General features: G+C 43.2%; 1 protein-coding gene across 3 annotated transcripts; it reads left to right on the forward strand.

The window, feature by feature from the left end:
- Positions 1–208: 208 nt before the first annotated feature.
- TFAP2B (transcription factor AP-2 beta (activating enhancer binding protein 2 beta)) lies at positions 209–27,405 on the forward strand. Of its 3 annotated transcripts, XM_006835707.1 has the most exons (8): positions 231–311; positions 4,697–5,155; positions 10,002–10,062; positions 17,236–17,455; positions 19,599–19,717; positions 21,800–21,941; positions 24,751–25,010; positions 27,383–27,405. In XM_006835707.1, exons 1-8 carry the CDS (start codon positions 231–233, stop codon positions 27,403–27,405), a joined length of 1,365 nt encoding a protein of 454 aa, XP_006835770.1. The 3 variants fall into 3 exon arrangements, with proteins under 3 accessions (XP_006835769.1, XP_006835770.1, XP_006835771.1); XM_006835706.1 differs by lacking the exon at positions 27,383–27,405 and having other exon boundaries at positions 209–311; positions 24,751–25,625; XM_006835708.1 differs by lacking the exons at positions 231–311; positions 27,383–27,405 and adding an exon at positions 3,496–3,522 and having other exon boundaries at positions 24,751–25,051.
- The last annotated feature ends 359 nt before the right edge of the window (positions 27,406–27,764 follow it).

Raw genomic sequence — 27,764 nt, forward strand, 5'->3', positions numbered from 1 at the left:
TTTATCATTTTTATAATATATATGTCTGTGGCATGTATCTAACTCCTGTGTGTGCAATAATGTTTTCTCTCTGCTGAGGCTTACTTCTCCAGCCTATTGTTTGAGACAACAGATATAAGTTGCGATGGGAGAGGAGCGTCGGATTTGGTGTGTATCCCCCATTTCCAATTATAGATGGATCATTACAGACAGCGGAGTCCTGAGAAGCCAGACATCTGCTCCTCACATGAATGCACTCACCTCCTAGAGACCAGGCTGCCATCATGCTCTGGAAGCTCGTCGAGAATGTCAAGTACGAAGATATCTATGAGGTGAGCGGACACCCCCAGATGGATCTTAGAGCTTTGCAGATAGAGAATTTGAGCTTCTTGACACCCCAACCGACACATATTTTTAAGCTATTTACTTGCAGTTTTCCGGTCGGGATTCTCAGCTTCCTCTAACTTTCAAGAAAAGCTGGCATGGGGAGACTTCACTCTTTTTTAGGGGAGGGAGGTACTTTTAGGCTGAAATCTGGCAATTTTAACTAAGGAGATTTCTTTTATTTTTTTCTTTTATTTTTTACCCTCTCTCGACATTTCTCTCCTTTAGGCTCTAGTAGGGAAAGGGCAGGCTGAACAGAGACCATGGCTAAGGTACCGGCTCTCACCGTTTTTGAGTGTAACAGGGAATTGTGTTTGCAAGTTTCATCCCGAACAGTTTCGGGTTTTTAATTTCGATAAAAATTTCCGGAATCAAAACAAAGTAGAGGAAGGAAAATTAGAATTAGATGGATGCATAATAGGAAGGTAGGTAGATGATAGGTAGGTAGGTAGGTAGGTAGCTAGATGGATGGATGGATAGATAGATAGATAGATAGATAGATAGATAGATAGATAGATAGATAGATGTAGATGCAGATAGGACACAACACTATGAGGCGTAGAACACAATTTACTATTTTCTGTTTACGTGTGTTTTGCTTTTTTGAGGGCTAGTGCATCCAAACAGATCTCAGCCACCCGAAGTTTGGGCATTTTAAACGAAATATTCTGACCACGTTCTGTGCACGGCTTTCCAGGACTGAAGCTAGCACAACTCTTCCTCTGACGGGCTCCTGTCGCCTAGGCTGGGCTGGGGACCGTGCACAGATGCCGGTTGCCATCCCCAGCGAAGACAGACGTGGCGGCGGGTGGCTCCGCTGCCCGCGGGAGAGGAAGACGCCTAGCGAGACGCGGGGCGCACGGCAGGGCGCGCCGCAGGCAGTGGAAAGGGAGGCCCGAAAAGTCGGAGAAACCTGGTTAGCGAATGGACTTACTTGCGAGACTCCGAATTAGGTGCAGGAGGAAAGGGGGAAGCACAGAAGACGTCGAGGGAGGGGGAAAACAGGAAGAAAATCTTCTAGAAAAGAGAAAGAAACAGCAAAGAGGCGTTAGGAAAGTGGTGGTGGGTGGTTGGAAAGGGCGAGCCGGGGAAATGGAAAGGGTGAAGAGAAAAAGTTAGAGAAATAAGGGAAGAAGGGGAGGAAAAGTCCAGGAACGCGGGTCGTGAGTAAACTAAACCGCACTAAAGGGACGCGCAGGAAGGCACAGAGACTCTTCAAACTGGCCGGCCAGGCAACAATATCCCTGCTCCCGAATAATTACTGAAAGCCGGGCGGGGTGCTGTCTTGCAGTGCTAGGACTGGGCAACCCACGGAAGCGTCCGGCAAGGTCCGGACGGCCACCGCTGGCCCAGTCCTCAGGACAGATAGGACTCAGTGGAGCTGACGCGGGTCCGGTAACTGCCCGGCAGCGTCCTACAGGCTACGCTTGTGTCCCAAGTCTCCCAGCTCCTGCTAGCTGGAAATTCGTTCCTAATTTTGGGGTGAGAGAGAGAGAGAGAGAGAGAGAGAGAGAGACGTGTGTGTGCGTGTTAGAGAGAGATTCGTCTTTCTGTGGAATGGTAGTTGGGGTTTCCTTCTTCTTTGTGGCAGGGTATTGACTGTAACGAAAAGCCGCGCCTCCGCGCCTGGTGGGGTTTGTTTCGGTTCTGCCTCCTTTTCTTTCCTTAACAGGCAAGATAATGGTAAAGTCGAAGGAGCTAAAATTGCGCTAAAAAATGTGTGAGCGTCTGAAGTGTGCATAACACTGGCAGGGATGGGGCCACTGTAAATAGCTCAGGGTTAACAACATAGAGGAATTTCAGTAAGTTATAAAATTAATCAGGATTAAAATCCATTCTTTGATTATGAAAAGTAAACTGACTAAATAGGAAAGGAGGGAGGAGAGAAAGGATAGAGAGATAGAGGGAGGGGTGGAGTGGAAAGGAAGAGAAAAGGGGGGGGGGAGAGAGAAAAGAGGAAGGAAAATAAGAGAGAAGTGAGAGAGACAGGTATTCCTGTCTTGCCTAAATTTTTTGCTCAGAAAACAGGAGAACCCGTGGAAGGAGCCTATTTAAGTCCAGAGGAAGGTTGAACTTTAACAGAAATGGCAGTCAGGCCAGTTAAACGGGTTCCTGAAACATCCAAAAAGGTTTTCTCTTGCCTCTGGCTTTGCCTGGAAAGGATAAATTTAGTGTATATGAAGATTGATTGCATACATTTAAATCGTGGTAAAAAAATCTCGGACTGCGTGACTATAAAACAGGATAAGTCTGCACTAGGGATGAGAAGCCCCCCATCTCGGCCCTGTCCAGTAATAAAGTGCAAACTCCACATTAAGGAAAAGTCTACTTAAGTCACTGTAAGCAACCGGGAACCACAAGTTTACTTTTCTCTCCTCTAGAAGGATAAAGCAACCTCCTTTAAATTTTGTTTCCTTAATCTGCAGACAGAATATCCAAAGTGATCAATTCTCCCTATTAGAAAAGTATCACTGCAGGTACAAGGATTTTTCCGTTCTATACAAACCCCCACTGCTGCTTTCGCTCGCTGCCTAGTCCAAGAGAGCAAGGGGCTGCTCTAAGCGCGTCCCCAGCTCAGTTAATTGAAGTTCTCCTCTTTCCTGCTAAACTTTTTCCCCAGTCTGCCTTTGCCAGCCCCCTCGTCTGATTACATCTAGTAATTCTCCACTGAATGAACGCCATTTACAATAGTAGGGGAGCTCTGCGCTCGCTGCTGCTTCACGCTCCATTTGTCCTCCATTCTCCCTTTAAAGTACTCGTGTAATATTAATAGTCATGAATATCAATTATTATGAGGCGGTGTAGGCAAGCGGAGGGAGGAAGGGGCGCCTGAGCAGTCTGAGCCCAGCTTCGGGTGGAAGAGGACTGCATCTGGAGTCCCGAAGAACGGCAGAAGAAAAGAGCCAAAAAGACAGCAAGGGACAGTCAATGAATAGCTGTGGCTGCGTGTGACAGGCATCGCCAATCTTGTTGGGGGATGGGGGTGTAATTTTTTTTTTTTTTTTCATGGCTTGTCCTGGAAACACCTCAAGCTCAGCTCCTGTGTCCAGCACACTTCTCTGCTGGACTCCTTGATTTTTTTTTTTTTAATCATTGTTTGATTTTGAGCAGTAACCAGGCTTTTTTTTCCAGATGTTAGTCCACACCTATTCATCCATGGTGAGTTTGGATTCACGTTGTACCAGAATTGCATGCTCCCTCCTCTCACCGTCTTTCTGTCTCTCTGTCTCTGTGTGCGTGTCTCCCTCTCTCTGTCTCTTCTGTCTCCCTTTGAGCGCCTTTGGCTTGGTAATTTAGCACCATAATTGGACGAGGCTGCAGCTGCTTCTCTCTGCATTGTGTTCTCCGTCTGAGCTCCATGAGTCAGCTGGGGAGGGGGGAGGCCGAGCAGAAAAACTTTTCTTTTTTTTTTTCTTGCCAATTGTAGTTTGGAAATTTAGGTTACTATTTCTGCAAAGAGAACCTTGGGAACTTTACCATGACATTTCCCAAGAGGAGAGGGAAATATTTTTAAACACCCAATGTCCCTTCCTTTTCTCCTTTCACTTAGTTGCCCACTCCAGATAGGTACAAAAATAAATTGTCTGGGGCTTCCCAACCCCTCTGCCAGCCCCAAGTCCTTCATTTTCACACCCTGGAGTGTAATAGTATTGGTTATAGAAAAGCAACCTTAGAAATAACTCCTGTGAACCACAATCCAACTTAATTTAACATGGGCTGAGGATATGATTTCGAATGAGATCCGTTTCAATCAAATACTATTCAAGTCATTTAATTCCTCTTGGGGAGGGTGGGGTGACGGAGAACTCAGATTAGGCGGACTCTCCTCTGAGCTCACTGGATTCTGTGGGAGCTAGCTCCTTGTCAGCGGCTGCTTGGCCAGTGAAGTCAGAAGTTTAAGCAATAGGAGCAGGACACTAGGTATTAGGAAGTTTTGTTTCACTTTGGGCCTCTTGAATAGTTAAAAGAAATCATTTAAAACACTCAGAAGAGCAAGACTCCTACTTTTTAAAAACAAGCCATTTAGATCTCCCCCCATACATACTCACATCCCCTTTCCATCACCCCTTTTGCCAGCTTTGCACTCCCAACAGAAGGCTATCATACTGGTTTAGAAGTGAGTGACATCCCCTCCTCCCAAGTTTCTTTTTCCCTAAAGTCTTGCCTTTGGAATTGCTGAAATCATGTGGCCCTCGGAGCCAATTTGGGGTCTAAATTTCAGACTCTGATTTTCCCTGTCTCGGGAAGAGTGTACGGAAGCCAGGCTTCTCCATTTGTCGCTTGTATTTTTTTTTTCCCCTTCTCTTTCTCTCTACTTCTTTCGGCTTCTCAGGACCGTCACGATGGCGTCCCCAGCCACAGTTCGCGGCTCTCCCAGTTGGGCTCGGTGTCCCAGGGACCGTACTCGAGTGCCCCGCCACTGTCCCACACCCCATCGTCGGACTTCCAGCCGCCCTACTTCCCGCCCCCTTACCAGCCGCTCCCCTACCACCAGAGCCAAGACCCCTACTCCCACGTCAACGACCCCTACTCCCTGAACCCACTGCACCAGCCCCAGCAGCATCCCTGGGGGCAACGGCAGCGGCAAGAAGTAGGTTCAGAAGCCGGCTCTCTCCTGCCCCAACCTCGGGCCGCCCTGCCCCAGCTCTCAGGCCTCGACCCCCGGAGGGACTACCACTCGGTCCGCCGGCCGGACGTGCTGCTGCATTCGGCGCACCACGGCCTGGACGCGGGCATGGGGGACAGTCTCTCGCTGCACGGCCTCGGCCACCCCGGCATGGAAGACGTTCAGGTAACCACAAACAAACGAAAAAGACAATAATAAACATCAAATGCCCCCCGGGGAGGGAGGGGCAAGGGAGGGACAGCTCTGTCCTTGTTGGGGGAGTTAGTTCCCATTTTTGAACAGGAGCAACTGGACCCGACCTATATCGTTTAACTGTGTATGTGTGTGTTGTGCATATGACTCTATAGTGGTGACTTCTGGGGGTCCAATTAGGAAAGACAGAACCACCAGAAATTAGATCTTGAAGGAAAATAAAAATGTGTGTTTCGTTAGTTTAGGATCATCTGAATCAAGGCTAGATGTTTTTGTCCTGCGTATTCGCCAGCGCGTAGTGGTACCAGCCTTCACAGCCGCAGAGGGCCTGTTCCGCTGATAGGGCAGGTGAAGACCCGCTCGCTCTCTGGAGGCGGGGGCTGCAACATAGCGTGCGGGGTCTTCCTTGAGCTCCAGAGAGTCCTGTTAGATTTGAATGAAAATATTTTGCTAAGCATGACAACACACATTGAGGAAAAGACAGACGCGATGTTCGTCCAAGCCAGGTTTTGGATTGAGTGCCCAACAGGCCGCAAAGCTCTTTTACGAGATACTTGAATTCCAGAGTCATTACCTGAGAAATGGAATATTTGTGAGGAAAGAAACCTAGAAAGATATAATTGAGCTTGGAAATCCATGAGGACACATACTGTTTTGGAAATTCTTTTTGGTTTTTAGTCCATTAAATGACCATAGCAATATCCTCCAATCTGCGCCTCCTTTAACATTCTTCCCTGCCCTATATCCCCATCCTGGTTTAAAAGGCATCTCGTGTTTATTTCTTAAAACAAAAGATTCCAAGTCCCCCCCCCACACACACACACACATACACACTCACTATCCCATCTGCAACCTATGTTGGATCCAGATTTGGTTGGGAATACTTGGTTAAACTAAACAAAGAAACATCAAAGAAATGATTCCTAAAAACTGCCTGGGTGATTCTGAGCAGGTTTCCTTTTTCCCTTTAATTTAAATTGTCTCCAGAAAGATAAATATGGTTGAAAGCTATTTAATTTGACACTTCAGTCTCATTGTCATAGTTGTATATATTATGCATCATTTTAGACTTGCTTCTGAAGAAAAGGAAAATGAAAATAAAAAAGGGTGTACAAGTCTTTTTGCTTTACCTTGCTGGAAAAATATATTTTATACAGCTAAAATGCAGTGGCAGTTTAAAGTGCTGTTTGTATTTGGTTAATGTTTTAAAAGAAATTCACAGTTATTTATTATTTTTAAAGAAGATGAATCATTTGATTTCTGGCTGGATTAGCCCATAGTCAAAATGATATTTTTGCTGATTTAACAGAGCTTGACTCTTCCTGTCTAGAGATAGTGCTCATTTTAGAATATCATATAAGAGATTACAGTTAGTATTTTTAATATATTGGGGTAATATGTGACTGGGGAAGTTTACATCAACATTTCTGATTAAAGCTCATAATGCTGTATAATGTAGGTGGTTCAACTCATCAACATTACTATAGATGATACCAAAACCAGCCGCTCACTACCACTCTCCAGGCCAAGTGGCTCAGGCAGGCATCCCAGGAATTCTCCTAAAAAGAGTGAGCTGGGTTTTTTTTTGGTTTAAATCTGTTTTAGTTGTTTTTTAGTTTTTGTTGTGTGTATGTGTTTGTGTGTGTGTGTGTGTGTGTAATTGTGGGTTTTTACATATTTGGCCAAATGTAAAGGGTGAAGGATTTGGAGGATATCCTGGTCAAATATCATCGGATAGAATTCAGTGTTTGGTGACCAGAGCTGCTTATTGCCCTTGGTAATACAGATGGAGAGATCCAAGGGAGCAGTTAGGCCCTAGCACCGCTCTGTGACCGACTGCTCCCTGACAAGGCCCTCCCCTTACCCTAACAGCATCCCAGGCAGGTCATCTCCTCTGGAGAGAAGCCTGAAGGCAGGGGCCCCACAGCTCCCAGATATGGCCCTTCCATCTAACCCAACAGCAGCCCAAGCAGATTGCCTCCTCTGGAGGGAAGTCTGCAGGAAGGGGCCTCTTCGCTTCCCTACAAGGTCTTCCCCCACCCCCACTCCACCCCAGTAGCATCCTAGGCAGGTCGTCTAGAGGAGACCTGTAGGAAGGGTTAGGGCAAATTCATTGGGTAAATTCTTAGGAGGAGGGAGACTACAGGGGATTGCTTCCGTCTCTGCCTCCATGGTAGACTTTCTAAGAGCAAGGTGTTCTTGATGTGACACATGACAGGTGACAAAGAGAGAGGGAATGAAGATGTACCTAGGACCAAATCCCGAACTCAGAGAATCCGCCTCATGTGCTCTGTGGAAGTAGAAATCACACTGGAGTTAGGGAGCTCCAGGGCGGGAGCTCCAGGGCGGGCAGAAGTATCCTGAGCCCATCGGAGCCGTTTCAAATTTTCAGGCATCTACTCTGGGTTGACTATGCCCGTCCTGTCTTTAATGGGAACCAGAAAGTGCCTAGCCTGGACCTCAAGGTCACTTGTCCTATCCCAAAAGCCTGGGATGTCATTGTTCCGAATCCACCTGAGCACGGGCCATAGTCCGAGAGGGCTACATGTCCGGTGGGTCACCTCAGCGTTGGACACTCACCTGGCCGGGACTGAAGTGGATGCTATGCAACCTAAAAGCTTATTCTTTCTCTCGGGGTCACCATGAGAGAAGAGAAAGAGAAGAGCTAATTAACCAAATGCTTCTAATATTTTTTTTAAATGAAACTATAAAACCCTGTCAATTTCTATTTCAATTTACTCACAGGGGCTATTAAACTAGAAAATCGCTGTTTGAATTCTGGGTATGCTACATTTCACCCGTGTGTGTGTGTGTGTGTGTGTGTGTGTGTGTGTCTGTGTAGGTGGGAAGAGAGTTGAAAACTCAGGAAAACAGTATCTGAAAGAAAGAAGAAATAGATGACAACTAGTTTTGGATTTGCTTAGCTACTGTGTACACCTCTTCTTCCAACCTTTGCTCTCTAAATTCCCATCGCTCCTAACATCCATGAATATAAAAACATACAAAGATGTTGTCAAACCTCCCAACACAAATACACACATACACACTCAAACCCACCCTAGTATCTTAAAGCAAACCCTGGTATCACTTTTAACTAAAGAAGTCTAGTAATTACGAGTCTTGAGTTGTTTTTCTGCGCTTCCGCATGCAGTCCTAATTAAATCTTTACGATCCTCCCTGTGACGATTAAGCGCCAGCATGCTGCGTGAATATCCTGTACAAAAACCCAGCAGGCGGCCGTAATTAGATAGAAAATCAGACAAGAGCCTTCTCATTAACTACCACAACTACCCTACGTCGCTGATGAGGCGTATATACATATTTACGTACCGACGTGAGGATGAGGCGTTAGGGCGCACGGGGCCAGGACCGTGTGAGCGCGGGTCTGCCCGCCCACAGACAGGGAAATGTTTCTGCCCTGCGTGGATATATTGCCACTGTAGACACGTGAGCTTAGAAAGGTGTGCATGTGTGCATCCCCTGGAGAGTTTCGAACAAGTTAAGATGTAGTTTTGTTTATTTTTGATGATTTTTTAAAAGCTTTTTACTATTTCTTTAGAATGTACATGGCATGTTGCAACATGGAAAACAGTTCTTATGGAGAATAACAAATTTGCTCACCTTTCTGAAAACAGATGTGACTATTAAAAATGAAAAGAAACAAATTAACATGTCCCTCTGTGATTAGATCATCTCATTTCAATGCACTACTTGTTTAGGGTAGACAGTCTCTTTGCCTGTGATGAACACACTCCCTGTCTGGGGATGCAGGTTGAGTGGGTGGGAGGCGCTGCGAAAATACCACCTTCCTCTCAAACACTTTGTTTTTTACTACTCTACCGCGTGAGTGACAAATGGATCCAAATTTAGGTTTCGAAGGACCAAGGATAGCAGAGAGACCTATTTATTTTCTTTATAGGGCGGGGCAGGGCTTTGGGGATGCCCTGGAGTGCACATGCAGAACTCTGTTAGTGTGCAGTCTTGACAGTAAGTTTCTCACCCCGACAGCTATTTGCCCTCAAAAGTGCCGCTAATGTGTCGGATTGAAACTTTACTTTCCTGAGATGAAACTGTAGCACAGAAAATGAGTGTTCCTTGCCGGTTCCTGGGAAGATCCTCTGTGTGTGTGTGTGTGTGTATATGTGTGTGTGTGGTTACTGCCATCCTAACAGGTGTGCTTCTTGCTGAGCAGCAGCGATGGCAGGATTGTGGGGAGGAGGAGTAAACTGTGCAGGCTCAGAGGAATTGTGGTACAGGAAAAGGCGTTCACACGCGCACAAGAACGTGTACAGATTACAGTGGGTGTGCGGTCCTGGCTGCTTGCAAACGTGTTCCTATGTGTTACTGTTTGCATTCCATTCAAAATTGCTCAGACTTTAATTAAAATCCCATAATGTAAACTATTACACATTTATAAAATGGCTTTGGGGTTAAGATGCACTGGGTTTAGAATAGTAAAGAGAATTGTTCTGACGAATATTTGTGAAAATCTTCTCGCAGTTGCCAAATGTTCACAATTCATAAAAGAAAGTAATATAAAAGTATATATGTCTGTGTTTTAGATAATAACTAAACCAATATTGCATCCCAGATGCCTCACAGTTTCCTTTTCCCTTCTCTTCCATTGGAAGAATTTATAATTTGAGTGAATTTCATTTCTATGTCAATGGGGAGGTAATAATGATAATAATAAAACCTCCCTTTGTGAATTAATATAAATGGAAATAACAGAAACTCTAGTTTCAAATGACATGATTTATGTGTGCTGTTCTTTAATATCCAGTCCATTTGAATAGTGATGTATTTTTTATATTCACAGTCAGTTGAAGATGCCAATAACAGCGGCATGAATCTATTGGACCAGTCTGTCATTAAGAAAGGTATGGATTATTCCCTCCAAAAGTAAGCAAAGTTTTATTGTGCACTAACATCTTTATAGTTAGTTTTCAATTGGGAGGGATTCATTCTTTTATAAGACATGGATGTTTGCTCATAATCACAGGACAGCGGCTGTCTAACAGGGTAAAAGGGCATGCTTGGAAGAAGAAAATGGGGCGAGAGGGAGAATTACAGACAGAAACCTAAATGAGAAAGATAAAGGGACAGAGACATTGCCATTTTTCTCTTGATACATTTGGTAGCCATTCTAGTTACATCTTAAATAATCGGATTAGCATTGTGTGTTGAAGTGGCTGGAAAAAATGGGTTTCCAAAATGTACTATAATTATTAATAACTGGAGTTTGCAGAGCTAACCTCTATATCACTGAGACAGCCTCTTGTCTCTTATTTTTGTGGAGGGTTTGGGTAGTGATTTTGTTCCCAGTCCTCTGTGTTTTATGAGTTAGTTCTCATTTGTGTGTGTGTCAAATGTATTGCTAAATATGCACAGCCCAAGAAGCTGAGACAGCCTATGCACATTTCTAAATCTTCCTACATATGCATTCATGATTTAGTGTGACTGCGGAATCACCCCATACTGTTAAAGGGCATGTGATATTAACAAATGTTTGCAGTCTCTTGTACAGCTGTAAGCAAAATAATTAACTAATTAAACTAATTAAATGTAATTACAATAACTCATTTCGGCGTATTGCAGCTGCTTAATTCCCCCTCCTCCCCCGACAGTCACTGAGAGAATGCTTGGCGATTAGTATGTCTGTCTGCCGAAAGGCCCGAATGTCACTCACATGCCACAAATTTAGAAGCTTCGATGTGTAAACAGTACAATCTTTAATTATCACTGGACTGGTACTTAGAGATACAGGGACAGATACTGTAACAGTTCCTTAAAGATGCTGCTGAAGGCCTGTCCTGCCTGATGTCAATAATCCTCACCTTCAGTCATTTTTTATTCATTTTAGCCAAATGACATTCACCCAAAAATGAAAAGATGCTTTGGAAAGTGATCCAGAATAGTCAGGGTTCCTCCACAGAGCAGGGATTCCAAAATTTAGAAATTCCCCACCTTTACAAAGAGAGAAAGTAGCTTTGTGAGGGGAATGGGGATCTGATCTTGAAATTTTGTCATTTGACTTTGAATGTGAGGTTTGCCATGAAATTTCTCATTTTAAGTATTGCTACAAACACCTCGCCTTCTTTTCTTTAGATAATGTTTCAGGCTTTAACATCAGCTTTTTGGGTTTGCTGGGACCCCAGGGTTTAGTGATGAGACTTGGAACTGTGTTCACAACTCACTTTTAACATTTTCTCTTGGTTAATTGCTGGATGCTGTGGGAGGAGGATGGGAGAAGTTTTTTGCATTGTTATTTTATTTTGTTTTTAGTTTCCCTCCTTTTTCATGGAAAGTTAGAATCCCATTGCTCAGGGTTCTGTACCCTAGCAGCCTAATTTGGGCTGGCAGTAGGATATTACCAAGCAATGAACCTCACAAAAAACTTTTTTTTTGTTTAAAGTGAGTATAAAGCACGTAAGTGGCACACAGTCACTTTAATTGATCCAGGGGGCATGATACGAATATGAAATGCTAGGTCAGCTCCTATAAGTGAATATTTCAGATATTTGATTTCATGAAGCAAAAGGAATTATAATGTTTCATTTTAATATTTGGAGAGCCATAGGCAGAATGGGAATAAATGGCTGATTTTGTTTATCTAAGCCACTGTCAACTACTTAAAATAAGGTTGTGGGCTCATTAGTCCCTTCCCTGCCCTCTGATCTTCCATCTTTGGCCTCTCCGTCCAACCTTTATGAGGGATGTTTCTGAGAGATGAAGTATGTAAAGGGAGTGAGAAAGTTTTCTGAACTAAATATTCTACATTTCACCAACAGGCAGGGGACTTCATCACTTAATTTATCTTCTAATGGACTTTTAGAGAGGTTAGAAAAATTCTACCTTGCTAATAAAAGACCAGAAACTGGTGAATGAGTGTTTCTGCCTGTTTATGAAGCCAGAAGATTTGGATGTAAAGTGTATGTCTCTATCTGTCTCTCTCCAATTGTGGCAGAAAATCCCCCTTCTAAAATTTAACCAGTTCAATTTTTCACCCGTGTTGCTATCACCCCATAGATTATAAGATCTCTCTCTTGTTATGTTTGCTTTCTGGGCTTAGCTGACATTTCTGAAGTAATTTAGTTAAGAGGAAATGAGTTGTTCCCAGTAGAGAGAGCAAACGAGTGGAGTGAAGGTAGCCAGCGTGATAAATGGCTCTTTCATTTGAAGATCTCCAGAGCTCGTTTACGGCTAATTTTCTGTATTGGCCCCCTTTGAGCTATTAATGCAATCGGCAGGGACCGTGGCCCCTCTCCTCTTAGCTGCCCCATTAGAGCTCCCATTAAGCTGCCGAATCTCAACTCCGTGGCAGAAGTGGGGGAGTAATGAAAGGTGCTTTTTAAACTCTCCTAATCTAAACCGGCAGAGGGTGGTTAATACGATTTGAAGAGGGCTGGTCAATGAGCAATCAATAAAGTAATAATGAGAAGGATGCGGTACATTAACAGTCTAAAAATCCAACGAGACATTAAAAAATCATTCTTAACTCTCAGTTCCATTAGGATTAGGAATCTTGTGGGGGTGAGGCTGGGGAGATGCCCAGCTAATATCAATGATCACTGCTGCCATCTCATATAGCCTAATTGTAAAAATAAAGAAGAAGGCTCACCTAACCTAGGCTTTAAGAAAAAGTTGTTGGTGCTCTCAGAGTCCAATATGCAATCTGTTTAACACCTTAGACAGCAGAAAATATGCTGGGATTTCTTGGAAAGGCTAGCATGGCTGAAGTCCAAGGTTCAAATGTAATGACTGTGGGGCATTTGCATTGGTCTTAGGGATATCCTGCTTGGTTAGTTTCAGTTCAACCTCTGTTCTTTCCCACTTTTTCCCGTTAGTTCTGGCCCCTTCCCCACATAAACACTTTGCCTGGTGTGGATGTTCTTTGGGAGTGGGAGTATAAAAACAAAATCGCCAAATTTCAATCATAATGGGTTCTCCCTTCTGACTTAGAAGGATGGGTTGGGGGAGAAGACCATGAGATATGTCAGCCACCCAGAGATTATTAATCAGAATTCATAGAATTTCAAATCAGGAATGGTTAGGTACTATACTCTAACCCCCAAGTGTAGAAACTGAGGCAGTGAGGAGATAAATGATGTTTTCAAGGGTGTTTGTAGTTTGATTTTGCATTTTATCTTTTTTCATTCCATTTCCTATCTCAGTGTTCGCTTTTTTATGAACTATGCATGTGATATAAAAATCAGTCTTCAGGCAGGTGAGAAATGAAGCAATTGTGAATAAAGGGGTGTTCTGGTGATGAAAACAATGATTTCAACTTTGGAGGCCACTCTGAACCAGTATTAATCTCTTAATGGCTTTCCAGTGTAGTTGACATATTTATTTGGAAGTCAGTGTGCATTTCAGGGGGATTTACACACTTAAATCTATAAGGTGGGTTCACTTCTTACCTTCTTTTATCAGCAAATCAGACTACTGTCAAATACAAAGATCTGAAAGCTACAATTTCACACTTAAAGTTTAAAGAGGAGAAATTAAGAGCTAACCTATTAATAATCTGGATCCGTAGAGTCTACTAATGAACAATATTTTCTTAATCCTTTTCCTTCTTCTCTTTTAAAGAAAATTGTAGGCACTATAATGAAATATTGATCTGGTTGTTTTTTCTTCTCCCCAACATGATACAGAGAAAAGGGGAGGGGGGGTAAGTTTTGTGGTTGTTTTAGATCTAGAAATTGTGACCATGCCATTCAACTAAGAACTGAAGAGGAAATAACTAAAAAAACAAAAACAAAACAAAACAAAACAAAAAAACCCATGCAGTTTTAATGTATGCACAGAAAATTGTAAACATGTAAAGAACTGAAAGCTTCACGCTGTGTTTCGATATGCTCCATTTCCTTACCATTTCCTGCTGTCGCTTTAAACCTATCTCAGTCATCTCTGGGTTCTGTGAGCAGGAACAGTGTGCTCATAATTACTAACAAATCAACCGGGCCCTGTTGCTCTCTCAGTTTATTGATAAGCTGGAGGGAAACAGTAGGGAAAAGACAAAAAAATATAAAATTTGGGGTTAATCAGCTGAACTAAGCAATTGTGTGATAGGAGGGAAAGTAGATAATGGAGCAATGGACTTTAAGGAAAGTTGGGACAAGAAATGTCTAGGGCCTAGTAACAGAGAGGTCTAGAACCTAGGATGAGAGGTTAGACAGTAGGGCCAGGGTTGTGATACTTTAATTAGAAAATGGAACTATAATCAGAAATGCATCTGCTCAAAGAATCTCTTTGGAAAAACAACAACAACAAAACCCATAGAATTCCCCTCAGACAACAAGTGTGCTGACAGTAGCTGACTAGATTGGTGGTATTTAGGTGATAATGTGTGTCTATACAAAGCTCAGCTGCTAATGTAAGTTTGAAGGTAGACAGTTTAGTTGGAACCCACCAACTGTCAATGGAGTACCACTCTATCCTATCAACTCAAGGGTTTTGTATATGCCGAGGTATAGCTCATCGAGGAGGAAAAATATATTCCCCACAGGAAAACAGCTTTTTTCAGGTAAATCAAATAATTAACAATTATGAAATTAGAGGGCAGGTTATAAAGTGTCTCAAAAGGCCTCACTTTTAAAGAGATTTGGCTTCTGGGTCTGTACTAAGCAGGTACAATTCCAATCATCAGGAGATGTTTAGTTATCCAGGGTGGGAATCAAAAGTGAATTTAGTATTTTCAGTTTAGTATGATTTTTATTGTTGTTATCATTGCTGAAGTATTCTAAATCCTTTCCTAAAGATACACTTCACTGTGAGTATCAACTATGAGCTTTTAATAAAATTTCTGCAGTTTACTCCATATTTAAACTACAAACTGTTATCTACATATTGGGGGAAAGTATCTCCAAGGTTATGTCAAACCAGTTCCAAGGATCTTATGTTATTTGTTTATGATACCTTCAACATGAATCTGAAATATGGAAATCAGGACTGCTGTAAAGAATAGGACTGATTAAAATAGATGTGAATCTTGTGTTCCCACTCCAACCACTATCTATTAAGTGATGTGAATTCCAGTGCCTTTGATTCTCAAATCTGCTTAATACTCACACTGAAACTTTTCTTTGGTTCACTCACCTGTAAAGCAGCTTCACAATACGAATATGGGAAAGGGAATCAGAAAGAAGAAAATCCCCTCAGTAGTGAGTCTGCAGAAGATTGATTCTGTCACCTAACATTATTCATCCACCTGGGACAGGTGATTGGGTTCCGTGGACAGAACCAAAGACCTGAAAATATCTGCTAAGAAGTAGCAAAAGGGAAAGTCTGTTTTGTACAAGGTGTTTATAAAGGCTAATTGCATTTTAAGGAACTCTGGCAGCAGTTTGAATCAGAGCAGTTGCTCTGTGGGTGAAAGATGAGGCTTTGTGCTCCTGTAAAGATTTACAGCCTTGGAAACCCTATACAGGTTGCTAGAGTTGGAACCTACTCAGTGGCACTCCACCACCACCAATTTTAATTCATAAAAATAAAAGATTTGAGACCTATGTCTTTTAGGAGTCCTTTTAAACTATCTTGGCAGTTTGGATGCTGAAATCTGTAGTAAATAGAATAAGCTATTACAAATATACTCAGCATTGGTTAGTCTGTTCTATACAAAATACAATGAGCAATTTGTCCAATGTATAGGATTCTTGGCCCCAGATGGTAGAAAGAGCATTTCTTTCCCCTACCCGAGTTATAGGGTGGGACAGAGTCTCTATCTATAATAAATTGACAGGAATAGCAGGTTTTATTTTATATCAGGTTTATGTTTCAATAGATTTCCTGGACTGGTGATCAACAAATGTTGTTTGAAGATTTGGAAGCTACATATTCCAATGGAAGAAACTAAAACATAGGGAAAGTCATGAGAAGCCACCTTCCCGTTGGATTAAGAGTTTACAGAAAATGGGCAGGAACAGTATAGAAATCCAAAAAGCAAATGTCTAGGGAGCTGAGAGGTTGACCGCTCACTGTTCCTCATTTGTAACATTCTGGTTCCATTGAGCCTACTCTCTTTCTGACGTGCAGATGACACTGAAACACAATTAAACAGAAATACAGGCTGGAGAGGCTGACTGCGTCTGGGTAGCAGTGGCAACCAGCTGTCAGCTCTTATTAACTTCTGCATAAAACATACCTTGAGTGCGGTTTGTTATCAATTACTTGCTGAAATGAAACAACTGGGGCAAGGCAAGAGCGCCGCTCATATGAATTAAAGTGATTGGTTGATTGATCAGGGCACCTGTTGTAAATCATAACTGCTCCAAACATTCACCAGCCGGTACTTTATGTTAATTTGTAAACAAAATTCATGTCACTGAAGAATTGCTTTCACTGGAGATGAGCATTTGGGTTCATTTGTAAGCGAATCTGTTGTTACTAGGCATGGAAGACTAGGACTCACTTTAAAGAGATGAGAAGCTCTTTTGGGCCTAATTTCTCATCTCAGTGGTATTATTTGGCTTGATAATAGTACCTGTTGGGGCCCACCTTCTGTTGGGTCTTCTCCAGTAGACTAAGAAGGAAGAGGACCATAACTTGTGGTCCAATAGGAAAGAAGGAGGGGTTCCCAGAAAGACCATTGTTATCATTTTATATCATTGAATAGGAAAATTACCTTGGTGCTCCAGCACCAAATTAGAAAGATATTATTATTAATATCCTCAAGTAACAGATGAAGAAACACAGATCAGAGAAGTTGTTTAAGGTGTCCAAGGTCACACACCTACCACATGATGGAATAGAATTGGTCCTGCTCCACAGCAAAATTCAACCTCTGGGTTGACTATTTTCTTGATTTGTGCCTGTACATATGGAGTAAGTTTCCAGAGCAGTGATGGTTTTTCTGTTTGTTTGTACCCAGAGCTCTGAATGCACCGCAGCCCCATGGGAACAAACACTTCCTCCCCCAGCTTTCCACTTGGCTCTTGTCCTGAGGTCTTGCCCTGTGCATGCACTGACACATTCTATCAGTCAGTCACCAGGATCGAAACTCGGTCACCTTTATGGTATATTTTCTATTTTTTTTTTTTTTTTCCCTCTAGTTCCGGTTCCTCCCAAATCTGTGACTTCTCTGATGATGAATAAAGATGGCTTCCTGGGAGGGATGTCTGTCAACACTGGAGAGGTGTTTTGCTCAGTCCCGGGCCGTTTGTCTCTGCTTAGTTCAACTTCAAAGTACAAAGTAACTGTGGGGGAAGTTCAGAGACGGCTCTCACCCCCCGAATGCCTCAATGCGTCTCTCCTCGGCGGTGTCCTCAGAAGGTAATAACCCCCAAATCAATTTCAGTTTTACTGTGGGGAATGGCTCCCGCAGAACCCATCCATAAGCCAGACGCGGTTGCCTAGCAACTGGATGGCTGGAGCGAGGCCTGCTAACTTAGAGCGCTGGGAGCCGCGGCCGCCACGTGCTGGGAGCCGGTCGCAAAAACGCCACCGCCCAGGGACCTACGCCTCGCAGGCCCTTGCCGCGCAGGCCCTTGCCGCGCACGCGCAGCCTAGCTCGCCTGCCGTGTTGCGCCTCTCCGTCTGTTCCACTTTCTCTGCCCAGCAAGCTTTGGCATGCTCCCGGGACTCCTGGAAGTGTTGTCTAGTCTATATGCCTGCCACTTTTTTTGTTTTTTTTTGGGGGGGGGGCGCGTTCCGGGTGGGCGGAATGAGGACCTACAGTTTTAACTCTAGAATGCAATTCAGACCTCGTGCAAAAACTAATGATTGTTGTTGTGAAGTGCTGTCGAGTGGGTTCCAACTCATAGCGACCCTGTATAGGGTTTCCAAGAAGCAACTGATGCGTTTGAACTGCCTGTCTTGAGTTTCAAACGGATCATGCTGTGTAGTGCTTATCCTACAGCGCCACACCAGGAAACCATACAAACCCCTTATGCCCTCAGTGCACTCTGATGTTGCTCTACATTATCATGTTTGGTGACCGACAAGTTGGCCTCAGAACCTAAAATGCATTGTGTCCACAATTTGAAAAACTCTGTACCAGATCTGTGGCCTCCTCCTTTAATATCACTATCACTATCTGAAGAAGCTATGGTACCATAGTGGTTAGGTGTAGGGCTGCTAATCTCAAGGTCAGCAGTTCCAGCTTTCTTGTCTGTAAATCCAGTAAAGATTTACAGCCTCGGAAACCTATACAGGTTTGGGTTTCTATAGGTCGGAATCAATTCCATGGCACATAACTGCCACCATCACTAAAAAGGAGTCATGATGTAGGATAAACAATGGACTGCTAACTGCAAGATTGGTGGTTCAAATCCACCGGCCAACTCCTTGGAAACTTGATACAAGGTTTCTATGAATCAGAACTGACTGAATGGCACTCAACAACAACAATCACTAATAATACCAATAATGGTATTTTATAAGTAATATTAACCATGTATTGGGATACTCAGATTTTCCCTAATAATAGAGGAAGATGACAATCCATTGACTACTGGTGGGAAAGTGGGAAAGACCTGGCTTTTATTTTATGATTTAAAGCCTCTCAAAAAGTCCCTTTCTAGAACCTGAATCCTTTGGCAATGTCTTTACATGGAGCAGACTTTCCAAGGTAGCCCATTAAAGAGTTGAAAGACGCCTTTTTCCTAAGAGTCCTTGTGTGAAAGTTCTACACCAGAAAGGTCATAGTGACTGTTGTGTTCATGTGTGTGGTTCCTTATATTTTCCCAGGTTTCCTCATTTTGAATCTTCTTGCTTTCCTCTACTTTGGTTTAATTTTCATGAACCTAGGATGTGGATGTTCCTTTCAATCATTCCCTGGATATTGTCCTTTTGTACCTAAAATTTTCTATGAGATAATAACGTACTGTGTTTATCATGGTTTCTGACACATAAGTAAATGTGTTAATTTTATTGTTGTTTTGAATTTCATCATCATGAGTTTCTAGTTTTAGTTTTGTCTCACATTTAGCCAAATTCCATTATATAGTGACTCTTGGTCCCTGTGTCATAGAGCCCACCTGTTTCAGCAAGTGCCTTGTCCTGTCTGAATCCAGCTCTTTTTAACTAGGCTATATGTTCCCTGTCTTTGCTCTTGACTTCATGGTAAAAAATGTGTGGGTGTTGAACTGCATGTGCAACTTTTACCTCTTCTGTACCCACAACCTATATCCTAATTATTCCCATCTGGTATCTTATTTTTTTCTCAGGAGATTAAATTAAGAGAGAGCGCAGAGAGTCATTCTCTTTCTCTCTCTTATGCTCTGTATTGCAGAAATTAAGCAAACCTCAGCAAACTATCAGCAAATAACCAAAAGGAAGGGGGTGTGGTGGGGGGAAATGTGCTAACCTCAAGTTAAAACCTCTTCAAGCTCCACTGGGCTTTAGATTGCTACGTCTAAACTTTGTTTCAGGAACACTCTGAGGTTAATCAGAATGTTAATTCTTGCAATTTCAGAGCCAAATCGAAAAATGGGGGGAGATCTTTGCGAGAAAGGCTAGAAAAAATCGGTTTGAATTTACCCGCGGGCAGGCGCAAAGCGGCAAATGTCACGTTACTCACCTCCCTGGTGGAAGGTAAGCAAGACGCACGCATGGCCATTTCACGAAGGGGCTGAGTTTAACTGTCGGCTGAAGGCTGACATTTTACGTTTCATGATTAACAGGAAATCATTGCAATTGTTATGCCCTTATGAGTTAGATGTCAAATGGCTGTTTGAGAAAAGTTCAAAGGTCTTTATACTTAGAGGGAGCTTGTAGTTGTAGAGAGGCCAGGGGACACCTGTGGGCTTCCTAGTGCTCCGAAGAGTGTTCAGATCCTGATTTTGAGTCAGTGAAGGGGTCACTTCTATTACTGATGCATCCTCTGAATGAACTCTTCTAAGGATAACTTTGTAAGCAATAATCCTCTGCCCCCCCCCCCCCCCCAGATTTTACCTCTGAATCCCCAGTACTGGAAAATACAATGTCCGTTAATTAAACTATTATTGTAGAATGGTTATTTTAAAACTCATGTCACTCCCTTGGCCCTATCAGCTGATTGCCTGGCTCTTATTGTTATTGAGATATAGCTTAATAAAAAGCCAATGATGCCTGGGAGAAAATTGGGGGGCAGGCTAATAGGGAAATAGAAGAGCCAGGTATGATCTTTAATGTAGATTTATCTGTTGCAAATTAAAGGGACATAATTGTAATAAGCACATTCTAATTTGCTCATCAATTTTAGACTAGGATGATATTTATGGTGTATAATAAACAAGATTGACTACTCAGTTGAGAACAAGAGCATTTGCAGGTGAATTTGTGGAGCAAGGAAGGAATAGGAAATATAGCCAGATGGTTCTATGGAGAAAGTTGTAGAATTTCCTCTATAATATAGGATGGAAGCTTTTTCTTCTTCTTCTTTATTATGGAGGTGGTATTATGGCACTGTGTGGAACTGGGTTTTAGGAGGAAGGGATGCTGAGTACCGCAAAGTCCTTACAGTTATGGACTTTGTACTTTGCCATCTTGAAAGCAAAGTTGCCTGGCCCACACCTACCCTCTATTGATTGGCAGCAGACAGTGAATTTCCAGACCACACTTATTAGTGGTTGACCCCCAGCCTGGGGGTTTCACTTTGCCCTTCAGGGAACTGCTAATAAATATCCCAGTCCTCATTTTGAAAAGAAATCAAGGTAATCTCAGTCCAAGACAGAAATTTGGGTCAAAAGTGAAAAACCACTGAAATTCCAGTATTTGGCTGACAGTTTTCAGTTTGATGAATTATTATCAGCACCATGCCTGGAGTATTTTGTTATTATGATAATGATTAAAAGTAAGTCATGCTCCTTAAAAGTACTGTAGTAATTCAGGATAGCCGTTTTTCATGTTCAAGATCTCCCCCAAGCCCCTAGGGCTGTACTTTAAAGGGTTCTAATTTTTTATAAAGGGGCTTCCACATAAGCTAAGGAATCTCTCAAATGGCCAGGTTTTCTATAGCTACTGTGTCATCTTAGTGTTGTAGAAAGTCCTTAAGTGGGAGGGTGATGACAGGAACTTCTGAAGGGGAGAAACTTGAAACCTGACTAGCAGGAAAACTGACAAGGAAAATAATATTTTCAGTGCTGGATAGAAATAGTCTTTAATAAATGTGGACATATGTACACATGGGTTTATTCTTATATATACTAATCATTAAACATATTTCTTTCTTAATGCAAATATAAGAGGATGGGGATAATGTTTACATTTTATTTAAAGCAGGTATAACATCTTTCAAAAGAGGGAGGATCTGACTTGAATATCTAGCCATAACTCTAGGCTTAGTTGTAACCACTTAGGGGATGCTCCTGGATTTGTCAGGTTATCTTTCTCCCAAGACAAAGCTTGGGGTGAGGGAGACTGCGGAACTATTTGGATACCAAGCGAGGACTTGGCTGGAAGGACTGTCAGGGAAAGCCTGTGTAGAAGGGCAGGCAAAGTTTATCCCATCAATTTGGATTACAGCCTGAGAACCATTTTTCATTTGGCAACTGTCACACCATTGCCTTTGATCCACTGTACCCCCAATAACCGGCCTCTCTGTAAACGCATGCATACTGGGAGAGTTGGCCAGGGAGAGTCACCTGCCCTGGGGTGTTTAAAGACTGATTATGACCTCCGCTGCTGTCTTTTCAGGAGAAGCTGTTCACTTAGCTCGGGATTTTGGGTACATTTGCGAAACGGAGTTTCCCGCCAAAGCTGTGTCAGAATATTTAAACCGGCAGCACACGGACCCCAGCGACCTGCACTCTCGAAAAAATATGCTGCTGGCCACTAAGTGAGTGCCCTAGTCCCTTAGCCTTCCTCCCTGCTGGCCACCCCACAGTGCCTCACTGCTTGGGAGGAGGGGGGTAGGAGGGGACCATCAGAGCTTCACTGTAGAACGGAGAAAGGCCCAGAGCTCAGGGTGATGTGTAAGGCAAGTTCTCCTCAGCCCCAGGAATGTCAGACAGACTTGTTTAGGGTGCGTCCTGTCCTTGTTCCAGCTCCTCCCTGGGTCCTTACGTGCATATTTCAGTTAGGGTTTCACCCAGTCAAAACCACACATGGCTGTGCATGTGCACACTCAGGGTATCTATACCCATCTCTACCCACAGCTCTAATTATTCCATATCCAAAGCTGCTGTTTGTCATCTTCCACAGACTTGTAAAATTTACTACAACTCCAGAGGGGAAAATAGTAAATCTTTGGCTAAATTTAGTTCTAGATCTCATTTGAACTTTTACAGTGGGTTTTCTATTTATTTGATTTACTCCTGTCTTTGGCTTCGGTGTCATATTGTTGGTGTTTTATGGCCTGCTCAGTCCTGCAGTGGGCGGTGCTGCATGCACCCGCATGTTTCTCTCGCGGGCGGGCGCGACCCAAACAGCGGTGCTCATTTATTTAGTGCTCCAGGACGCGGTTTGTTCCATTGACAGCGTAATTTAAAGAAATATATGGAAGGCTGAAAAATCATTTGCTCAAATTTGTTCAGATGTTTTTGAGACGTGATTGGAATTTGATTGCCCCTTTCCGCAGGGTCAAAAAATATTAATGTCCCAGAACTTTAATTGCTTACAGACCCTGGTTTGGGCTTTGAAGATTTAAAAGGTTTGACTCTAAGCATTTGTTCCCTCAGTTCCGAACTTCCTTTTTTGGCACTTTGGTAATGAGTACAAACTTAAGGAAAAACTTTAACCATCTCTCTTAATGATCAAAACCCAACACTCATCTTCCTTTTAGGAGGTTTTACTGTGATGTGCCAACTAGCTATAAAATAAATTTTTGTCAGTAGATAATCCCTGTACCCTCACTCTGGTGGTTGAAGACCTGTTGGTATTTTATAGAAAAGCAAGGGGAATTTGGAAACAGAAACAAAGTATATAAATCAGATAACAGGACTTCGCAAATTACTCTGTCATTTCCCTAAGGGATACTTAACTGCACCTGCCCTTTTGATACCTTGGGGTTTTCTCTAAACCCAGTAAAAACTTCTTAATTTGGGATGCCTGTCAACATCATCTAGGGAGCTTTTTCATATTTATATATGAATTTAGCCCAATACCTCCTGAATTGGGATCACTGAGTAGAACCTCAGTGTGTATATAAGATGGCTCCAAAAAAGTTTGTGGACAGATACCGTTATAACTTCCATTTTCCATGAACTTTTTGAAGTCCCCTAATATTTGAACACTTCTCTACCTGTCCCCATAATTCCATAATTTATTCTGAAGTACGCTTTTCCTAAGAACTGCCCTACCTTGGTCCTGACTTGTACTGCTGTTTCTTTCTGGTTGTATGTTAGGTGTTAAAATAAGAAACCAGAGGGTACAGAGTAGGTACCTGTTTGTGTTCTCTGCCCCAAAGTCTTTCAGCTGCTGCAGGAGGGTGGGGACAGGAAGGAAGGAGTGTTTCTCTGGTTTAGCCAATATTGCTTCCTAAAGTGTCACATCCCCTGGATTGCAAGACTAGGATCACTGCATTTGCTTCCAGACATGTGCCTTGTTTACTTATTGACCAGGCCAGGTATTGCCATGTGTCTGCCAGGCCATCTCCTCAAGGCTCTGGGGCTGGCATGTTGTGTATAGGTTCTCCCCCCAGGGTCTGGAGGTGGGGGAGACAAGCTAACAGGAGAAGTCAGCCAGTCTGTGAAAGTCTCTGGCCTTTGGAATGATCTGCCTGCCATTAAAGCCAAATAGTTTGACCTTCTGGGCTAAAACCTTTCTGTACCCTCCTATATTACAAATGTCTCAAATAAACCCAATCCATAGCTAGGCATACAGGATTTCTAAGGCAAGGCGATTTCTCTAAATTCTACCTACCTGCCTTGAGGAAATAAATACCATCAACAAATAAAAACCTACCCTTGGCCAGTCAATGTCTTAGCCATCTATCCATCTATCATTTGGTTTTATTTAAACAATTGTGGGAATTATTGTGTATTGACAACAACCCTGTAGTACAAAGACTTTCCAGTAGCCTACACTTAAAAGATTTAAAAAAAAAAAAGGAAGAAAATACCTACCTTCCAAATTCTGCAGATAGACAGATTTTTGCTTTGAATGGGCTCAGAATTCCCTACTGGAATAAAGTTACTAGCCTTGGGCCATGCAAAGCTCCAACAATCTGCTCTTATGCCAGGGACAGGCTTGTGGCTGAAGGGCCTAAATCTTTCAGAGCTTTTTGCCTCTGATCACCAAGAGGTTGGAGAGGCCAGGGAGAGGAAGGGAAAGGAGCTTAAAAAGAAATGTCAGGGAAAAGCTCAAAATTATTACATATTTCAAAATCAAATGTAAAAGCCTGGCGGGTTTCCCAAAGTGGAGTCTATGGAACCCTAGAATGGAGTGGAAAATAATGGAAAGAGGGTGAATTTCTAGGTGGAAGGCGTGCATTACCTCTCCAGTCCCCACCCCTGCCTTTCTTCCAGCCCCAGCTGCTAGAGAAACAAGAGCGCTGGGAAAGGAAATAGAGCGGAATCACCCACATTAGCCTCGCTCTTCAGTGACCAAGAGCCTCTGGGCCTGTGTGAGCTTCTCCTTTCTAATGTCAATGACAAAACCACACTGAGGATGATTTTCTGTTCCTCCAACCCCTCTCCCCCTTGCAGGCAACTTTGTAAAGAGTTTACGGATCTGCTGGCACAGGACCGGACACCGATCGGAAACAGCCGGCCCAGCCCTATCCTGGAGCCGGGGATCCAGAGCTGCCTCACGCACTTCAGCCTCATCACACATGGCTTCGGTGCCCCTGCCATTTGCGCTGCGCTCACTGCCCTGCAGAACTATCTCACCGAGGCGCTCAAAGGCATGGACAAGATGTTCTTGAACAACACCACCACTAACAGGCACACGTCTGGGGAAGGCCCAGGTAGTAAAACTGGAGACAAGGAGGAGAAACACAGGAAATGAAAAAAAAAAAAAAGGAAAAATGTTTTAAATACAAAAGGAAAACAAAAATAATAATTTTAGCTTTAAAATATTGGATTGGCTTTGGAAGAATTATATTAGGTAGAATACACATACAATCAAAAATTTTTTTAAAAAAGAAAGCTAAATAACATTAAAACAAAAACAAAAACTGAGGCGTAACTACGGAGCAACAATACCGGTTCTCAGTGTCTATTTCAAGATACACTTGGAGACAACAGCCCGGATTTGCCACTTCGGTTCTTGGGAGTTTAGTAATACTGATAATAAAAGAAAACTATGATTTTCCCCTCCCTCTTTGGAAAATAAACATAAGACTAAACATGAGAAAACACTAACTTATTGGAAGAAAATCGGAGAAACATTGTTGGTGTCAGTGCTTTGAGAGCGGTTGACTGAGAAGCACGAACTTTTAAATTTTTAATATTTTTTAGGAACTTCTCTCACAGTCCCTGCCCCACCACCCCACATCACTCCTCTCCAACTCACTCTTGTCTACATTCTTCTCCCTTCCAGACCCGGTTACAGGAATCTTCCAGATGAAATGAGTGTGGTTAGGCCCTTTTGTATTGTGTTTCCGGTACTCTTAGTAGCCCCCCCCCCAGGCCCCCTCCCCACTCCCGCCCTTCCTTCTCTACTCACCTAGGCCCAGTTCCCTGGTCATTTGAATAATTAGGGATGGTGTGGGTGGGTGGGACAGGAGGCCAGTGGAGTTGCAGGCAATGGCTTCAGTTTTTGGTGCCGTCCAAACAGGCTCCCGCGGCTGAGGAAAATACGGAACTTTAAGTTGATTCAGACTCATCATCAGCTCCTTTCAGAAATGTTACTAGTTCCCAGCCTTGCCAGCATCTGCAAACAGAAAATCTTGCATTTGTTATATTTGTGTCATCTACCAATTTTAACAACTATAGTAAAAAAAACAAAAATAATAATTATATATATATATATATATATGAATACGTTGATTAGTACGTAATTCCTTCGGAGGGGTATGTACCATTTCATTCTCTTCTGTTTTCCAAAGCTTTGCCCGCATGGTTTATGAGCTTCTTCAAAGAGGACTTGGGCTTCCTACACAATCTATAAGGTACAGAGAAAAAAACAAAACACTGATTCTTTTTAAATCAAAGCCTATGTGTCAGAATTCTGCAGGTGCACTTCTTTAAAGAAGCTCAAAGGGAATGTTTAAAACGGCCAATATGAGATGGAAAGAGCTTTGAATCTAGTTGATAACAGATAACTTGAACACTAGTTAAGTGGGGGGGGGGGGGGGGGAGTGGCGGCAGAGGCATGCAGCAGAGTGAATTTGGAGGGAGAAGAGTAAGTGTTCTTGGATGCCAATAATCTAACAATAGTGTCCTGCGTTTAAAATGGCTTCGATTTCTGTGCACTCTCTGTTGAATGCTGTTTTAACAGTGTAAGAAACAGCTTTGGAAGTGGGCATAGGGAGGAGGGTGATGCAAGCTCCCGTGCTTCTGCGGTAATTGCTTTCTTACAAGATGCTTTATGAATGAGGCATTTTTTCCCCTCCCAGACATGCACTTGTTTTGGCATATAATGGTAAAATAATGCAAAATGAAAGGAGATGTATTTCAGCTTTGAATTTTACCGTCTGGATACACTAGGACTATTCCCAGTGGATAAAGTTTCGTGCATTTAATATCTCTCACTTCTGGCAGCCAAACTCCTTTTTCAGGCTCCATCTGAGCATTATGAAATAAGATCTGGAGCTCATTTTCTCTCTCCCTCCCTCTCTCCCTCCCAAAAAAGGCAATAGGAAATCACCTTGGGTTATAGAGGTGGAGGTGAAATGGTCTCTACATTGAATGTAGTTACAGGTACCTCATTGAACAAAGTAAGCAGTAAGGACCTTTGCAACATCCCTTGAAGATAAAGATCCTGAGGTGGTTCTGTAGATTTATATAGTTAGGACCCACTCTGATCTTGAAGCTCTGTTACCTTGGATGAGCCTTGACCTTTGAGTAGGGTAAAGAGGGTGGGATTTTGAAACCGCTTGAAAAATTAAATATTAGGGAATTTGTTTCAGGTCACCAATGGGACCCATTAAAGATATGTCCCACCCCATTTTTTATCCCAAACTTCTCTGGAGCCTCTAAATCTGTATGGACTAGGTTCTAGACATTTGGAAAACACAAAGAGTGGAAACAACACTGTGGAGCATCTAGTCGCCCCATTTCTTCCCAGCTCAGAAGCCTTCGTCTCTATCAGGGCCTGGCCACTTGCATTAAATGTGTTCTGATTGCACAGGCCGGGAGAAACCACACTGAAAACCAACGTCTCCTTTCCTTGCAGGGCAACGTGCCCCACGCGTGTGACGTACGAGAGGCGTGATGGACGCGCCTTGCTCTTACTGTGCAGGTCCTGTGAGCGCGTGGGTCACTCGGGCCCAGTCGTGTTGAGGACATAGAATCAGCCGCTGGAGGGGCCGCTGGCCGTGCGCGGGCCCTTCCTGCTCTCGGTCTCACCCTAATAGCTAAAGCGACCGAGAAAGCCCCATTCTCCAGTATTAGGTAACAGGGCAGCGCCCTGCGGGCTGCAGGTGAGGAGGGGTCCCAACGCTGCTCAGGCCGGTGGCTAGCAGCGAGGGCTCCGATGCCGGTTGGTTGCCGAAGCGAAGCAGCTCGGCAGGGTGATGCCAGGGTACCTATTGGAAGGCCACACCCCACCTTCATCT

The sequence above is a fragment of the Chrysochloris asiatica genome, unplaced genomic scaffold (assembly GCF_000296735.1).
Source record: "Chrysochloris asiatica unplaced genomic scaffold, ChrAsi1.0 scaffold00019, whole genome shotgun sequence".
Taxonomy (NCBI): domain Eukaryota; kingdom Metazoa; phylum Chordata; class Mammalia; order Afrosoricida; family Chrysochloridae; genus Chrysochloris; species Chrysochloris asiatica.

Coding starts and splice junctions, on each gene's coding strand:
- TFAP2B (XM_006835706.1), top strand. CDS start 231: ATGCACTCACCTCCTAGAGACCAGGCTGCCATCATGCTCTGGAAGCTC. Junction 5,156..10,001: donor CCGGCATGGAAGACGTTCAG/GTAACCACAAAC, acceptor TTATATTCACAG/TCAGTTGAAGATGCCAATAA. Junction 21,942..24,750: donor AATATGCTGCTGGCCACTAA/GTGAGTGCCCTA, acceptor TCCCCCTTGCAG/GCAACTTTGTAAAGAGTTTA.